At 36.8% G+C, this 18,992-nt stretch overlaps 1 protein-coding gene across 9 annotated transcripts in view; it reads right to left on the bottom strand.

The window, feature by feature from the left end:
* Window positions 1-18,992, bottom strand: part of utrn (utrophin) — a 292,295-nt gene that overhangs the window by 238,526 nt on the left and 34,777 nt on the right. For all 9 annotated transcript variants that reach the window (XM_015347666.2, XM_015347699.2, XM_015347693.2 and 6 more), the window contains 9 exons: window positions 18,751-18,843; window positions 17,218-17,295; window positions 12,492-12,584; window positions 10,703-10,875; window positions 8,962-9,077; window positions 8,118-8,281; window positions 4,361-4,564; window positions 2,346-2,527; window positions 1,216-1,363 (listed from right to left, as the gene is read on the bottom strand). In XM_015347666.2, coding sequence (XP_015203152.2) covers window positions 1,216-1,363; window positions 2,346-2,527; window positions 4,361-4,564; window positions 8,118-8,281; window positions 8,962-9,077; window positions 10,703-10,875; window positions 12,492-12,584; window positions 17,218-17,295; window positions 18,751-18,843 — 1,251 coding nt within the window. The remainder of the gene's footprint in view (window positions 1-1,215; window positions 1,364-2,345; window positions 2,528-4,360; window positions 4,565-8,117; window positions 8,282-8,961; window positions 9,078-10,702; window positions 10,876-12,491; window positions 12,585-17,217; window positions 17,296-18,750; window positions 18,844-18,992) is intronic.

The following is an 18,992-nucleotide window of genomic DNA, read 5'->3' as shown; positions in this document are numbered from 1 at the left end:
AGATGTGACTCAGCAGTTGATTTCTGGAAATCCTATTCCACAGGAACTCCAGACAAGAAAACCAGACTCCACAGAAAATAGGAAAAAGGAAATATTTTTACTTCCGTACTGCTAAAATACATGTAATACAATGAAATATCGCACAAAGTACAAATGGTTAGAACATTTTTATTTTAACAACTAAAAGAAAAGAGCTACATCAATCCACAGTTCAAAGCTACAAAAAATCAAGACCAGGACTACATCCTCCATGTTCAGGTTCATTTTTAAAAAGGAATGGTGTTCCACTTTCTAGTGCCTCTTGGAATAATAGACCCTTGTGCAGAAAAAAGGAGCTCTTGCTCTTCTACAGGACAAACAAAGAAAAGCTTCTGTTTCCTGACCACTGAACCATTCTCTGCAATCACCCTGAATACACAGTATAATGCCAACATGCACAGAGATGATGTAGAGCAATTAGTGGAGAAATAGATTTTCGAAACAATATTTTTTGTTTAACCAATTTAACAGTCACCTCCATGTGCTACTATCAAAACATAATTCAGTCCCTTTAATAGCTTAGTTTAAGTGGTTAAATCTAAAATGTTTAATCTAGACTTTGCACCTTCTTTTGTTGCATCTCTGTTTTTCTATATATGTACATGTTTATGAGATTAATTTGTAAACATGTTGATTTCTTTTTATACATATATATACAGTAACCAGATAACTAAAATATATGTCTGTGTTAACTATAGAATAGGGTATATATATTATATATTGAAAAAGGTTGAACAAAATCATATAATGAATTTAATTAATATTTGGTTCCAATATTTTGGAATTTTAATAAACACTAATTATTTGTCCAAAAAGTATTACAACTGCATTTGGAGAGGTTAAAATTACATTGTGTGTTGAAACTGCAAAACACTACCAAAAGACTACCATTATGATGTGAACTCGTTACAATACAAAATAATTGCCAGAAAGGTGAACTGACTGGGGTACTTTTACTGAAGTTCCAACTCTCCAAGACATTTCAGCAGGACAACCCTCAATTCCTTACTAACGATCAAAACCTCCAGTCCAGTAAGAATCTTGTGTATCCATCATTACACTTACTACTTTACTACCAGTGAGCTAATGAGCCATAGATGAAGTGGCTCAAACAAAATGTTATGATTTCCACCACCAAATCACTATGAATAAAGGATAAGGAATCCCAAGTCTTACTTTATGTTGCTCAATCTGCTTCTTATAGCCTTCCAAGTCCCCAGCCACGTCAGATTCCATCTTGCGAATTCGTCCTTCTGTTTGTGTCAACCAATCCGAAAGCTGCTGCAACTGCTGCTGCTGTAACTCCATCAAAACCTCGTGAAGCCTAGAGGAAGGAAAATGTTGCACACAAACATCAGTGTGATGTAAAGTTACAAGAGGACATCCCTCAGTGAGGCACTACGAATCTTAAGGCAATTCATCTGTGATGTCAGGGCCACTCCAACAGAAAAATAGAGTCTAAGTGACAATTTTTTTAAATTCATTTTCACATTTCCATTTATCCTCAATGTAAATAACCAAACTAGTATTTAGCCCCAAACCCTGAAAGGTGATATCATGGCACTGTGGTGCTGATGTGTAGTGACTTTTAAACAATTATCAGCCCAATTCTATACTTTAATTTGACTTAATTTTCAGAGAATTAGATAAATTGGGTTTCATAGGCTTCCCCAACTCTTTTTAAAAAGGATGAACACTTGCAAAAAGACGCACGCATCTGCAAAAAGATAAATAGCAGCACTATAGAACACTGGAAAAAAGGCAAAAGCACTTATCATGAGGTACCAGTACTCAAAAGAAAAACAAGAGAAAAACTAATAAAATAAAATCAAGAACATTTTATTACTGTTATTTGCATCATTCATCCAAATATCAGAAAAGCCACAAATGAGAGGCCCATTGAACATATTTGGATCCAGTAGCCAACCAAACTATTTTAGTACTGAGAATAAAAATGTGATGGTATGCAAAATAAATAATGTGCAACATAGTTGACGCTTCTGTGAGAAATTCTCAATGAAACCTAGAAAATGATTAATGGACTTCCACTGTGTCATGGCTTATTTACCAGCAGTGTCAAAGCCTCCTCCAGTTGTCCTAGGCCTGTATATAGCTTCCTAATTTCAGTTAATCAACATACACTATAAATTCATTTACATAAAACTGCAATGAGTAACTAGCATATTTGAAAAAGTCTAGTTACTTTCAACTGAAAATAACGCTTTGTCAGTGTGGGACAAATTTCAAATGTCTTTATCCCAACCCATTGAGCACGGGCTTGACATCCTAAAAGCCGGGGAACCCACCTGGCCTGCCGGTCCATGCTGGCCACTCGCAGACACTCCCACCGCGAGTTGAGGAGGCTCATCTGTTCGCGGATCTCATTCTCCTCCTCCTCGGTCAAGTTGCCCTGGGCGATGAGCTGGTTGCCGGCCTGCAGTACATTGCCCACGCTGCTCTGGTGTGAGGTCAGCTCCATCATGAAGGCCTGGCAGAACACACAGCGGGCATGAGCGCACACACACTACAAACCCAAACAACACAAAGCCAGTCCTCCATGCCTATCCTACAGACACCCAACGCTACATCACCTTAGAAGTCTGGATTTGCCACATGCATTAAAAAAGTGGTTCACTTTAAATATATTTATGTAACTTTATTTAGCAAGCTGATTGTAGGATTAAAGCTCAAGTATTGGTTTTGCTCTGTAGTTTCTATCCAGGTGGAGGCTGCACATTGGTGGTGGTGGAGGGGAGTCCCCATTACTTGTAAAGCGCTTTGAGTGAAGTGTCCAGAAAAGCGCTAAATGAGAGTAAACTAGTAGTAGTAGTAGTAGTAGTAGTAGTAGTAGTAGTAGTAGTAGTAGTAGTAGTAGTAGTAGTAGTAGTAGTAGTATGGCTCTGTTAAGATTTTTTTGCTTAGTGGCACTTTGACAATTAAATGAACTATTAATGAAAATGTTTAATGTGATAGGAACCTTTAGGGAAGTATACAGTATATTTTAAGGTTTTATACTGTAAAGCTTTCTGTTTAATAGATGTTTGAATTAAAACTTGTTACAACTGCATGCTAGCTGTAATTTCTTTATAATTTAAAGTAACACAGGTGTATTTTACCTTAAATATCCTCTAAGATGTCTTTCCCTTGAATATTATTTTAAGAAATTCTTCCTATACTTCATACCTCAATCTAGGTTAAAAGCTAACTGTTAACTGACAAAACATAATAATCACAATTATTTCTGTTGCATGTTCAAATATAGCTTATTATGCAATAACACAGTAAGTACCATCCATAAAACAAAAAATGTTTGCATGTCTGAAATCCTTTCCAGACACTCTAAGAAGAAAAAAAGGTCCCGAGCTGATAAGTATTTCACTAATGTACTTTTCATCTTTCTAGTAATTTGTGCAATAAGTATCAATAAGTAATTATTTTATTAGCAATAAGCTTAAGGCCTGTCCTCCTGAAAAATGCTTTCAATTTTTTCTCATATCTGACAGCATAATTTTTTGGCATTTAATACCCCTATACTGAAATACTACTCTTTATGTCAATCGTCTCATAGAGGTTCTGTTCATTGCAGTCAGCAGATCTCCTCAGGGGTAGTTCAAACAAATAAGTACTTAACCTATTTAATCAAAACCTTTTACATCTAATTCCTTAAATTCCTAACATGTTGTAAGCTTCTTCTCTTGGGGTTAAAGGCAAGCACTTGAAGTCTAAATTAAGCTGGCTGTAATCCTCATCAAAACTCCTGCCCCATAAAACAGATATGCTCCTCCAGCAATGCTATAATAAACTAGTTTAGCTAATAAAGAAGGGATTAGGGAAAGGGAAAAGCTCAGCATATTATTTCAAAATGAAATAACAGTAATAGGAAAGGCCTAGACAAAATACATCTATACTGATCATAAACACTGAGACAGAAATGGTGCAAATGGTTTGAAGTGTATCATCTTGTTTTTGTAAATTGCTTGAAATAATTTACTTCTTCTTTGAAGAATGATCATCTGTCTATCATGTCCTGCCTTAATGCAATGCCAAATATTGTGGTTTATTAGGAACTCTTAATATATTGGATAATATATTTCTTAACTTAATACGGATACTGAAAAATTCTGATATTTTAATGTCCTTAGTATAAAGATGAAATACATTAAATATGGCAAAAAAGGAACCATCAAGTCCTATAACTTGATTCCATATATCTGAAATAACCAAGTTCTTAAACTCACAGAAATTGGAGAGGTGATATAGCACAGGCAGCAGCTCTCTGCCTAAAAACATGAATCCACCCCAGCGGCTCATTCTTGCATACCTCATGGGTGTGGAACTGGCCCTTCACTTCCTCCACGTCATCCGAGATGTCATCCTGCATGTGGAGGGTGTCCTCTGCAGACAGCAGCCAGGTCAGCACCTCCTCCAGGGCGACCTGGTAGCTGTTGAGGTCCACCTCCATTTCGGTCACCGTGCTGGGGGTCTCTGCTCGCGAGCTGGAGGTCTCCTCTTCCAGGCCGGGGCTCTGCACGACAACACAGCAGCACTAGTTGACACCCAGAAGTGTTGAAGAGTTTGGGAACAAGGAAGCGTGCATGTGGCATTCCTGTCTGTTTAGAAACTGTGCTTAATCAGGGAGAGTAGTGTCAGACAGAAGGCAAAAAAGAATGTGTTTCATGTGGTGAATGAATAATCCATTTACATCAGTAAAATATAATTTCAGTTTAACTTCAAGCAATTTTTAAAAACCAAGACTTACAAATGAATACTGGTATTTAATGTATTTAGTAAAAAAGAAACCACTAAGATGAGAGATTGTAATTCACAAAGTCACACATATGAGTTACCTAACAGCATAATAAAAATAACATCTCAAGACCCAGACTCAAACTTGGTGTTTTCCAGTGAATGAACCTGACTGCTTGTAATTTACAAAAATTCCCTCGCAGTAAATAAAGGTAAACCTGTGCTTGCAAACTTTCTGGTTCATCTATAAGCCTGCAAAATGCCAAATTTAAAATTCGACATGGCTAAATGTTTATGACCTTTCCCAAGGAGGAACAGGGATCAATAGGAATCTAGTGACAGTATATAGTTTGTGAAGATTTTTATCTCATGGTTAATACATTCAAAATGAATTCTGTACATTCATTCAGTATCATACAAATGTGAACATTCTGGACTAGGAAGTTTTAGAATCCTGGTGACAATGAAAGTGTACATCTATTATGCAGCCTTGTCACATAGTTTTGGATTTAGCCATTCCTTAGCTGTTTACAAAAATGGAAGAGTGCCAGGAAATGAAGCCACACCAGTCCAGAGAGCACCACCCAGCATGAGGCATGTGATTGGCATTTAAATTCTCAAAGCATGACCGCAGCCACAGCTAACTGCCTTTCACGATAAGAGTAAAATAAATACTTATCTAACAGGTCATTTCACATAACTCTGAGAATTACTATATCCACCATGCATTTCACAAATCAAGAATGCCCTTTGCAGAAAGAACTTAACAGAAGTGACATGGAAATATGAATTCACACCCTGTAAATACAGCAAAAAAGAAAACTCAAAAGTCAAGGGAATCTGACTTGCTCAGTACACAGTTAGCTAATCTATTCCACAACCAGCTGCTTAATTCCAAATTGCTGCATTCATCCACAGCATGTTACAGCTGGGTGTGTAAAACCTCTGATTCAACATTAAGAAATATATTTTAAAGAATGATTCATTAATTGTTGAGAAGCCTGTTATACCTGCCAGAAGCCAGCAGTGAAGGCCTTGCTTTATTACATATGTAATAACATCACCAAGACATCAGATCCAGACTACAGGAATCCAACAGAGGAGATACCTTTCCTCTCTGGGTTTACATACTGCATGCTTATCTTATTGCATTAGCCAACACATACTACTTAATGACATCCAAAAGCCAGGCACAACTGCGGGCAGTCGTGACATAATGGAGAGCATTCCGGGGGGGATGGATCTACAAACCTAAGAACTTCTATGACTGTACTGCAAATAAACTCCAAGAGAAAAACATCTCATGTTGACTGCGGAAAAATAAAGCAAAAAATATTTTTATTCCTTTTATATTGGATTGTATTGCATAACTTACTGATGTGTCATTAAGGTATAGATATACATGCAGTTTAATGGGCCAAAAAACAGTTTAAAACACACAAAATGGCAAATAGATTTTCTACACCAATTCAATTATCCTCTGTTCTTTCCAGAACTACCATTTCTTCCAAATAAAAGTTAGGGTCTCTGCTGAAAGTATATCATGACATCGTCATTGTTAATAACAGCTCAATATCATAGAATTCATTTGGTATTCGTTTCTAATATAGAAGACAATTGTGGAATCCATATAATTAGTGAGTTTCCTTATTTTGCAAATGACACCAAGTAACTCAAAATAGAAAACTTTGAATTGACTACAATTTTATAGTTAATTAAAATACAAATAATACAGTTACATTTTTTTACTTGTGAAAAGTTTAGAGTTAAGAACTTATCCTGATCAACAAACCTTAAAACATACTTGTTTCACAAAACGTTACAGCTTTCAATAATTAAAACATAATATATTGTCAAGACAAAAGTTCAGAGTAATAACATACTGTACTTAAATTATTTAACCAATGTTTTCAATTCAGCTTCTTATTGCCATCTCCATGGAATAAGAAAAGAACATTAACCTCAAAATTAAAAAGGTAAAAACTAATAAAAATAATGTCAAAAATCAAAATTAATTAGTTATCTTCAGGAGAAAGCATTTCAGGGAATGAATCAACAGCAGTTTACATGTCTAAAACGTATATCTGAATAAACCAGATAACTTCCTGAAAATATTTCAATTTACTTTGTTCAGAAGCTGCATTCCATGGACAACAACTAAAAATTGCATATAGACAAGCATAGATTTTCAATCAGCACATGCCTGTGTAAGTGCTAGCAACTTCTTTATAAAGAAATTCCATGTGACAGAAATCAAACCCTCCTCAGAGGTTAAATTGGGTGTTAGCTTAAATGCACAGAATTGCTGTTGTAAAGTGATCTGGATAGAATTTCATAGCCCACAGTTTTGTTGCCCTGGGCACTAATGTCTAAATAACTCATAATGACAATGTAACACTTCTGATGTCCTCCTTTCCAGGTTATTTATACGGTACATAATTTCCAGATTTTTACTGTAAGGTTTACCAGAAATATCAAACAGCAACAAAAGATTAGCAGAGCTAGCTATCCTCAACTTTTTTTTTTAATAGCAAGCATACAGGTACCTTGCATCCATAATGTTTCAAATTACCGGAAGGCAACCACTGCTCACCAGCCACATTAAAATTAAACCTCACTGCTTACAGCCATGCTAAGTAATACTGCTTCATGCAAGCACCCTGCTCAAGACATAATTCACATCTTTTTTTGTACACACAATAGTCGCTAAAACAGACAACAGCACCTATCTGCAACATACTTTCAGCTGCCAGGTATTACCTGTAAAAAGATCAGATTGAACTTCGAATTAGAAGTAAAAACTACTACTGAGCACTTCCCCCGTGTAAAGTTTACTCAAGGACAGTTTAGTTTCAAACAACATTATGTTCAACAATGAAACACTGCTTTATCTCATTGTGAAATACCACAAGAATAAAAAAAGGAGAACCCTTTTTTCTTGTCCGTTGCCAAATTTGCTCCCTGAGCACTCTGGTTCATCTAGTTTTTTATTGTCAAATACCACAAAACAAATGTTCAGCCCCATCTCCTGTGAAATCATTTGGAATGAAAATTCTGCAGAACTAGATCAATTTCATTTAAAGTGTCAACTGGTTACATTCAAAAGGCTGTACAGTACCTCACCTTCGACTGCTGTACACCACCTTGTTCTGAAAAATGAGGGCTGAGCTTTTTTTGCTCTATTATAGACTGAAATTTATTTAGATGTAACACTATTTGTACACTATAACATTAATGATACAAGTGTCCTTCAGCATTTGAGAAAAATAAAATTACCCTTATTGCTTTGCAGTTTGATTTGCAGACCAATTTGTTGCACAGAGTCTACATACTTGCTGGCTGCAGAACTGTCCCTCTTCACATTCTGCTTTGTATCTCCGGGGCAGGGTCTCCACTTCCCGAATATCATCCATGGTGACTTGCTTAGGAAGGACCGCAAACAGAGACGTCACATACATGATGATGGACTTCTTGTCAGGCAGCTGGACAGCCACGTCTGCATGAAAATTTTAAATGATAGGAAATTAGGGTGTTGCCAAATACTACCTTTCCCCTCAGCTGTTCTTTGGAGAAAACCAATCAGCCTGAATATTATGAAAGTCCAGGAACGTAAATCAAGAACACATTCACTGGGATTTTCCCCTGAAAGTAGTCAGAACAGAAACGAACCAATGCTTCAGTCCTCCCTTTTTGCACAAGGTGGATAAACAAAAGGATGCAAAGTTCTAATAAGTGCCCTTAAAGAAAGTAAAAGAACATAAATCACACCCAGTCAGCCAAATAATTTAATGGTAAAAGGCCAATAAACACACAGTGGTGGGTGTTAAGAGAGGGAGGTTTTAACTTCAAATTCATATTTGGAAGAAAGGAGATTAATGCAAACAGCAACAATACTTGCAAAAAGTCATGTTTTCCCATTACATTCAAGTTTCTTGAGATTGCACAGACATTTGATTAGAAAAAGAATCAGATTAAATTTTTCTTTTCATAATGAGATTCAGTAGCGTTGTCCATATAAAGCAAATAGACTTCGGCCTTGAACATCTACTTCACTTCTTGAAATGTGTAGTGAGGCATCAATATTTCAAAGTGCAACAATCTGTGGGCAGAAACGCCCCGAAGCAGGTGGCAGCTACCCCTGTGTCAGTCTGCCCTGCATACAGATAGCCAACATACCTTCAGGATCTAGCAGTCTCTCGATGCCCAGCTGTTCTTTGGCAATGGTGAAGGCATGCTCCAGCCTCTCCACAGGGGTCAGACCTAGCACCTTATCCCAGCTAAACAGACCTGGCCTGTGTGGAGACAGCAACCACAATACTAAGATTATATATCTATTTCAGACAGACTGGCATGTGAACTATACACAACAAAAAGGGAGATGATAGGAAAAGTGTTACAAAGGTATTTTAAAATCGCACAGAAAAATCAGTACAACAACGTTCAAGATCTTTTGCTGTGTTCATGACAGCCGAGATCAGGACCGGGAAAATACAACTGTCAGTACTCCACTGGGTCCGTGGAACACAGAGGAACGATGCACCAATGTGCACCAGCAGGTTTTCCCATTCTTTAGAGAGAAAAGAGGGTGGGAAAAGAGCAAAGAAAACCCTTAGGCAAGAGATTCAGCTTGCAAGACCAAACTGGCAAACACAGACAATGGGAATTGTTGTGGTACAAATTCACAATCAGGTCAAATAAAAACCCCTTTCTGGGTTTGAATTTAGATTTTTTTTGGCTAGGCTAGACTGAGTAATTTTATTACATGAAGGTCAACCATTTTAAACATTTCCAGACAAGTATAATTTAATGCTGCAAATCTCTTCAGGAATATTTTAAACATAGCTTTTGCATTCAAAACAAATGTTAAATTCATCCTTAACTTCCAAAGCAGGCAGCAGAAAAAAATCAAAGGAAAACATTAAATTTTCTTTAAGTTTGCTACATAGCTAAATATAATAATAAAGGAATTTATAGATTACTTTAAAAGAAGTGTCCAAAACTTTATAACATTAATATATTCCATCAATACAAATAAATGCATTTGTCACTGTGTTTGTCAAACAGCAGCACTGCAGGGCTATACATACTTCTCCACTTTCTCTGCTGCCAGACGGAGGTATGTTATCCACTTCTCTGGTTGCAGAAATTCTATACTTTATCAAGGAAATCCATGAAATAATCCCACCTCCCTCTGAATTTGAGGCTCAGATGCCTCTTTCACTTTTCACAGCTTTGCAAAGCTTTTGCTGATTGACTTCTCAATTTTTCCAAATCCATGTAAAAAACATTTATGTCTTATCCCGTTCCTGTTATGTTTGCTCTTGGACACCTTATAATTACTAGAATTTGACAACCCTAAAACACCAAATAACAGGAAAGAGCACTAATCCTTTTAATACCCCTTTAAATAAAATTTTCCTTCCTGAAGGTGTGTGACAATCTGCATTTCAAACATTAAAATGGTTAGATAAAGTATTTTCAATTACAGAGGTTTCTAAAAGTGCACTGTAGGAAAGCACAAACATGTAACTGCAGGACATGGTTACTGTATAGCTGTCATGTGCTTGAAAAGAAGGTGTGAAGCTTTCTTCATAATGGACTCATACGGTCTGGCTTATTCTGAGGACAATGGGTGACATGATTAGCATGATTAGCGTGAACATGGCACACCAGCTATTTACACAGCAATAGTCAGGGGATGATCTGCAAATAGTTCCTCTGACCTATTCCCAGTAACACAATCTTAGTAACATTATGTAAAACCCTTTCAAACCAAACAATGCAGGGAACTTATCTGAGCTTAACAGTACATTTCAGAGCCAAACCATTACGCACAGACATTTCCCACATTCAGAGCCATTCTGACACTTAACCCCCCCGCCCCGTGCCCTTTCCGCTCCTGGGATTCCCGACTCACTGGAACCGGTGGAGGATGGCATTGAAAGCGAGTCCATCGACCCAGCTGGTGGTGAAGTTGAGCACATTGACTTGGGTGTAGGAGCGGGTAGACTGGCGCACCCAGCTCAGAAGAATCTTCTCACTGTTTGTCTGTTGCAGGTTTGACATGATGTCCTTCATTATGTCTTTTACCTGGAACCAGAGCATAAACAACCGTCAGACCACAACAAAACACCTGCAAGATAGATCATCATCATCACACAATACTGTGAAATGGACAGAATTAAATGACACACATACCGGCCCTGTTCTTTATAATGATTGTAAAAATCTAATGGAACACACATTATTCATGGTTTTCCTAGTTCACATCCAGCATCCATTTCAGATTCCACCACTGTATTTATTTCACCCAGTTACACAATGTATTGGGTTACTCAGACTCATTTAAAGCAAACGAAAGCATTAAGATCCTGACAATTTTAAGAGAACTCTAAACCTAGAAGGAAGCTGAAGATGTTTATACACATACCCCAAAGTACATTCTTCAAGAAATGCTTTACTTTCAGAAATTAAATTAATAAAAATTCAAAAACACATAAAAACAAATTTGCTTTAAATTACTCATTTAAATTTGAAAGTCACTTTAAAGATGTTATAGATGGTCTAGTAGGTCTAACCAAGAAGGAAGAAATAAGAAGAGCAAATAGCACAATGGAAGGAGAGTAAAGAGACGGCAGTCTCTGGGGGGAGGGGGGTCAGACACAGCTCTTCAATAAAGCCCACAGCCATCCAAGAATCCCTTTCAATTCAAACCCACCCAACCCTGTGGTGCGTGCAGACCTAAAGCCAACACCTGCTCCTGGGGTATACACGTCCCTGACACCACACTCAGACTAACCAAAGCAAAATGTGCTCCAGACAGGCACCTTTACAGTCGCTAGAAAGCACTAGTGCAAAACTTAAGCCGCACAAAGTGTACACATAACTGTTGGAACAATGCAGGTACTTCAGAGTGCACTGATAACTGGAGATTGGATTCCCCCTTCTTAATCAAGTCACTGGTATTTGCTTTCTTTTTGATAGTGATCTGTTCTGGCAGATGCTGCAGTGTAAACACTGAGAGCAATGTGTGGCTAGCCTTATGAGGCACGGTAAAGGGAGTTAATGGACATAGCAATGTTTTTATGAGCGGGAGCAGTATGTGTGATAGGGGAAAAAATTTGAGCACCATACAAGACAGAAGTTGTATAGATTCATTCCATAACACTGCACCCATAGAGGTAAAGAAGGAGTGTGAATGGTGGTGGCTTCAGTGTGGACAATTCGTCTCGGGCTGGTGGGACCAGTGTTACTACTCGGAGAGGAGAGACAAACAGGGCGGACACCTGTCTTCAGAAAGCCAGGGGAAGATTAGAGGGTAGCTTATACATCCTGCCCCTTAATTTTATTCATCCTCTTGTGTCACACAATCTACTCAATGCAAGTTATAGTAAAATGTCTTTGCCACATTATTTTAAAAATAACTATTATTGTGATTATTTTTTAATTTATATTGTACATGATTGTACATGATTTTTACATGATTGTACATGATTTGTATCCTGCAATGCAGCAGTTTTGTGTTTTGCAGTGACTATTTTAGGCCTAACTGAAATACTAGAAACAAGTTTCTGTCTGTAAAGCCTTTTACGGTAAAAATGCAAAAATGTTTTTTTTTTAATTGTCACTCTAACAAATAACCTTTTACTCGAGCAACAAGGCAGTAACTGACAGTCTGCAACCGTGCCAGATGGATGTTTACTGACCTGCCAGTGTAAAATGATGCTCCAGATCAAGCCCAAGGTGAGCTTGTGATTTCCATCCACAATGTCCGTCCCTCCTATGTTTACCAGCTCCACCTTCAAGTAGAGGAAGGCAAAAAATGCAGATTAAAAACTAATGACATTTGACACTGAGAACACAAATTATTTTTTTAATATTAAAGTTTCGTTATTTCAGGCTACTCCACTGTTTATGGCATGAACTGCATGCAGTACTGATGCAGTGAAACCACAACCAATATTGCAAAGTGTGCTAACAATTATTAACAATAAAGAACATTTTATTTTTATCAATTTGTATACATTCCAGAGACAGGAAAAAACATGCAGTAAAACAATATATTTTACACGTTAAAAGAAAATCACATTGATGTTTAATTTATTTTTATGGTTGACTGCACATTACTGTTTGGTAAATCAAGCACAATGACACAAAAGTACAGAGAAATGCCTGGAGATGGCATATCTACTGGCCAACAGACTAGAGCCGGGGTGGCACAACTGACTGGGGCCATATCAGTCCATCGGTAATGAAAATTCGTCTGAGCATTGAGAAGATCTACAAGGAACACTGTCAGCTGGGGACTCTTGTACAACAACTCCTAATTTTGGTGGTCAGGTGCCTCCTGGACCCTGTACCAGTCAGAGCCAAATTCAACCTTCAGCTTCTCCACCAAATTCAGGTTTTAGATAGGTGATGGAAAAAGTAATGACTGGCCAGAAATCTGTCTTGCCTTAAAGGCCTTCATGATATAACCACTGGGAAAGTATGTCCAAAAAATGGTAACTTTGATGGATTTTAGATCTCCACCACACATTTTGGGTATCTTTAAAGCTGGTCTCTAAAATTAGGGTCTGTTATTTTAAGAAAGTAGACTATGACGCAAAGAGGCACAGTATACAAGAGGTGAACTGAGAGCAGCTGTTTCCAGAGTCAATCGAAAAAAAGATGGATATATTTCAGAAACATATTAAAAGATATATTTCACCAAATGCAGAAAATGTGGAGAAATTGGTTTAAATAGAAAATGATTTTTTTAAAGGAAAAAACACTCTACAGAATGCATCAAAGATTCCAAGATTCCAAGAGAAAGATTATGCCATGCTGCAGGCATATCCGTAACAACTATAATAATAACAATAGCAGAAATCGGAGAAAGAAGAATATTGTGGCAAAGACTAAGAACAATGAAAATAATTGTATTTTTGAAGACCACAATGTAAGTAAATAGTTTGCGACACAATATGGGATTAAAAAGAAACAGTATGCCAAATGAATATTTCACATTATTTTTTATAAAAAAGGTCAACAATATAATCTAGGTCATAGACGAACTCTCCTGCAATATGGGGCAATTTTACAAACACTTAAGTTCCTCAGGGGCTGGGGTAGTATCAAAATAATAAGTTGCAAGGGTGTGATGGTTTCTTTCCAGTCATAACCCCCATACGATATTTCAACACTCACTAATCATGTTAGCTGTAGCCGCAAATTGGAGATATAAATCTACCATCGATTCATAATAAGGTCACTACAGACAAATCATCTTTGAGTCTGTTATTAGTTTGATTATGGAAACTAGAATGAGAACTAAACCTCAAAGAATATGTGTGTGGTATTTCAAGAACAACAAGCATGGACTCAGTAGAAGAAAGTCTTTACTAACTTACTAGAATACAAGAAAAACCCAAATGATAGCTGACAACGCTACAGTATGCACATATTTACATCTCCAGAAATGTTCTGATAAGGTCCTTCGTAATAATCCTGAGATTTGAAACATTAGCAATCCAAGGTAATGTCTAACATTGGTCAGGAACTGCTTTACAAGTAGGAAAAAGCATAATCTTAATGGGTATAAAACCTCTAATTGAGCAGTGGTGCACTGCAGGGATCTGCTTCAGACTACACCATATAAAACAGGAGGGATTAGTAAAAGCAGAAATGGCAGAAAGAAAACCACAGAACGGACATGAAATTGAACACGTATAAATAACAGCAAAGTGATACACACAGTAAGAAGGTTTAAATACCATGCACCTAATTTGGGTGATTCTGAATTGCAGGAAGGTATGCATGAAAGGTATCTGGGTGTGTATGCAGATTCTTCAATGTCCTCATCAACACAATGTGGGGCAACAGGAAGTGTGGAAGTATAAATAAAAGGATTATAATATTCTTGAGGGATATTCTCAAGATTTACTAATGTGAGGATATTAAAACTTTAGAAAGAGCTCAAAGAAGAGAAAGAAGAAAGATTTCTGGTCTCAGGGGGATTATCATATAGAGTACATACAGTCATACCCAGACAAGCTAAGAAATCTATGCTGTCTAGAACAAACGAGACATACCACATACATAAATACCACATACTGGATAAAATCCTAAAAGATATAGACACTCAGGATAAGGTCAAAATTGGAAACTAAAAGGGCTTTGCAGAGAATAGGAAATACAGTTTCACCAACCACAGGCTTGCCAATAGTTTGACTTGCTCATACATTGTTTCCATATTGAGTATTAATCTTCCCAAGCACAGGAAACTCCTGCTCACACAGTTCTCCATATGGAATCTTCTAACAGGTGAACAGCTCCTCCACCACTGTGTTGTGTGATGGAGGCAAGACATCTCAATCACCAAGTCTCGCCACCACCTTAGGTGTTTGTTCACATGCATATCTGGCACAATATGTACGCACAAGATTTCAGTATTCAAGTATATTCTTTTGTTATTTTCTATCATTTGTGCTGTTACTAATTACAACATTTTTTTACTTTTATATTAAATTACACTTCACATTATTGCATTTGTAAATTTTAAGAAAGAAGTTATGTTAGCCATTAAGGAGTGCAACACACACCTAAGCCCGTCTATAAAAACCTTTTGTAGATCCCGTTACAATATTTCTGAGTTACAGAAAGTTTATATTAGATACGTAAAAAGCAAATAGTGTGGCAAGTTCCTTTTCCGGGTGAATAGCACAGCGTTAAGTGAAATGCAGCCACCAGCAGCATCCACCAGGTCTCCACATCATCTAATGCTTTTTTTGCCGACAACTGTGAGTAACACATACTGCAGTCATGTCAGGGAAGCACCCAAGTCATTTTATTATTTACTGTGCATTTTATTGTGCGTTTAACTACTGAACATTACTGTGTTGATTAATAATATATACTATACATTTATTAAAAATTAACTCTCTCTCCAATGTTTAGTTTAATGTATTTTGTTTAATTTATGCTAAATTTGGCATTTAATTATGTTGTTTTAAAACATTTTTCAAAATGGGTTTATAAATATTATGAATGGTAATTCTCTGAATGTGTTCATGGATCAGCTAACAAAGGGTCGTCTTTGACAAGTAATGTTCGGGTTACCTGAAGACCTGCTGATTCGGGGAGAGGGTGATATTCAAGAATTTACCAATCAGTTAAGTGTAAAATTTTACTGTTTAGTCACAGGCAGATGAGAAACTGCTGGTTTTTCTATGGGTGAGAGCAAGTTTGCACAGATTGTGACTTAAAATCAGCCCTTCCTGCTCACTAGTCACTGTAAGCAAACGAGAAACATTCTCCTAACAACATTATTTATGAGTGTGTTTTAGTTGGTTGGCAGGTTGCTCTTTTTTTTGCAAAAAAAAAGTATCTAAAAAAACACATCACCTTGTACGCGTCGGTTTTATGAAACAATACTATTAATATAGTAGCCAAATTTTGCTTGGTATAAAGCATGTTTACAATGTAAAGGGGACACTTTCACATCACCGGATTGACTTTTCTTGCCTTGTTCTGAAATGCATACTATGACTGCAATATGGCTCTACACATACAATGAATCGTCGTCTCTTTTGTGATGTTAATTGGAGGTTGTACACATTACTGTATACTTGATAGTTTAATTATGATTTAAAATGCACTCATCATTGCAGAATCATTATAACCTTAAAATGTAAAAATAGCATTGCAGTTCCTCTTTAAATCATTTTAAAATAAATTATGCTGCAATGTTTCACATTTTCCTGTTGCTGGGATGCTTAATACAGCCTTCCTTTAGGTACTGGTACATCAGAACTTCTCAGAGCTAAACTGTTGAACAGCCACAGACAATCTCCATTCTCTTCAGCTTTCAACAGGGCCGATACAGAAAGTTAATACGAAAACTGCAGCCGGTCTGTCTTATACACTGCACTCCCATCAGCCATCAGCAAGTGTTAAAAAAGGAATATGCCTTCATTACAGGAAGGAACAACAGGCCACACTAGCTGGGTCTAATCACTAACTGTCACGCCACTGTGAGGTGTCTGAGCCAACTGATTCCCATTTGTTAGACGGTGAAAGGTTACATTTTATCACGATTGTTAATTTCTTTACTAAATTCTCAACACTGAGAGTACTGTACCCACAGATTCAAATCTACACATTATAACATCAGAGGATTAACACAGGAAAAATGGAGATGGCTATTTAAATTTCACTTATTCATTCTTTTCTGGAGAATAACTTATCAAAGTATCTGTCAAATGTTTGTATTTTCCCCTTAAAGACTTAAGGTAAAGTTTAAAACAAATTCTTCCTTTATCTTTTGATATAAAACAACGTAAATAAGACAAAATATACAATAAGTTTGCCTCCTCCAACTTTACTTTCCAAGAAATCAATGACAAATGCCTTTAATGTTTAAAGTTGAATATATTAGAACTGAAGACTTACATTACTCTGATGAAGAACCTGGAGAACTCTGTTAACATTATTAAGAGCATGCACTCGAGTGGATCCCCGTTCTTTGGTCTGAAATTAAAAAAAGATCATACTGTAGATCAGAGTTAAAAGGAAGAATGACAACATATTTTTCAATAGCAGCTTAGTGTGTGAATGATTTACAACCAGGTAATGTCAACAGATGCAGAAAGAAGGGCAAATAATCTCTCAATACTGGTGGCTTGGCCATCTACCCGTTGAGAAACTTGACTGCAGTTTCAAATTGAACATCAATGACAAGTGCTTAGTCATATCCAGACTTAAACCAGAAATGTCCAAAGCTGAAGTGTCTGAAGGACCTCGTTCCAGCTCTCCTCCAGGTAAGCCAGCTCATTACTGCTTTAACTGGATCAATTTAACAGCTTTTCCCAGTTCTTCAGCTGATGGTGCTTAAAAGAAAATGTATAAACCTGCAGATAAACCAGCACTCCAGAGACTGGCTTCCCTTGACCTAATGATGGAAGCTTATCTGTTGCACCTGTTCCTAATGGGACTTTCAAACAGCAATGGAGACCGCAAAATTATATCTGGATACAGGATTGCCCATGTTGCACACATTTATGTCTTCAGACAGCTCAAGCTTCAGAGGACTTACTCTATATAGTCAGAACAATTTCAATATAATAGGATAAATTGGTCCCAGTACACAAGTCTGTATGAATGACTTTACTTTTTAAACTATTTTTCTCAAATTGAAAAAAACAAAATCTCCTAACACTGCAGTTGACACGTGCATTCAAATTAGGCACAAGCAGTTATGCTTTGAAGCTAATGACACCTTTAGTCAATTGTAGTTTTCATGCACAAATTACCTATAATTTGAGAACCTGCTCAACTAGATGTATGAGAGGACTCATACTGGGGATTTTTAAATCATGTTTCAGTTGTTTATATGTTTTAATACTACTTCCAGTTTATGTGAAAGTATTTCTTGCTTGCAGGCCCAAAAACCACATTGAAAATGTTACATAAGATGCAAGTAGTTCCTTTTTAATAGGCATTTAAATGTATTTTAATAGAACACCTTTAATTTGTTCAACTCTATGGAAAAGGAATGTATTTAATTTTCCTGTGCCTCTCTGTATTTCAGACATCTGTTAGTACATATAGGTTTCTCTTCAAGTAAGGCGAGTGACAGTTGGTTTAAGACTTATGATGAGAATTTGCTCAGATCACTATCATATTATCAACAAAATTATCAAAACTTGGTCAATTAGGCTTTTTACCGATAACTTTATGTTTATTTGTTGGTTTTGTTATGAGGAATTAATTGTTCTGAATTGCTAAAGATAGTTTTCAAAGGGGTCAGACGTACTTAGATTATGACGTACTTTTGGACAATGCAGTTCTGTTTATTTTGGACAAAGTAAGTGCGTTAAGTAATAGGAGAAACAACATTCAGAAATTCAACATTGATCCACGCACTACCGGTTTTGCAGACCAGAGAAGAAAGTTGAACTGCGGTAACATTCAACACATCCTTACCAAAACACTCCCAGTGAGGCCTTCCAGGAGATCCAATAACTTTCTGCCATCCCTGAGGTCTGCAAACATGTCCTTGATCGGTGCTTTTCCACTCTAAAAATTAAATCATGTTAAAGACACTAAATGCTTCCCTCAGCAGTGCAAAACAAAAGCAATGCATTTTACAAAATAAAACATCTGCTTAAAGGATAAAAAGATGGAAGAAAAATATAATTAGCTACTCCAACCAATAGCATAGCCCT

This window comes from Lepisosteus oculatus, chromosome 2, assembly GCF_040954835.1.
Source record: "Lepisosteus oculatus isolate fLepOcu1 chromosome 2, fLepOcu1.hap2, whole genome shotgun sequence".
Classification (NCBI taxonomy): domain Eukaryota; kingdom Metazoa; phylum Chordata; class Actinopteri; order Semionotiformes; family Lepisosteidae; genus Lepisosteus; species Lepisosteus oculatus.
Note: the sequence above shows the minus strand (reverse complement) of the source record. Positions and strands in the feature narration are given on the sequence as shown.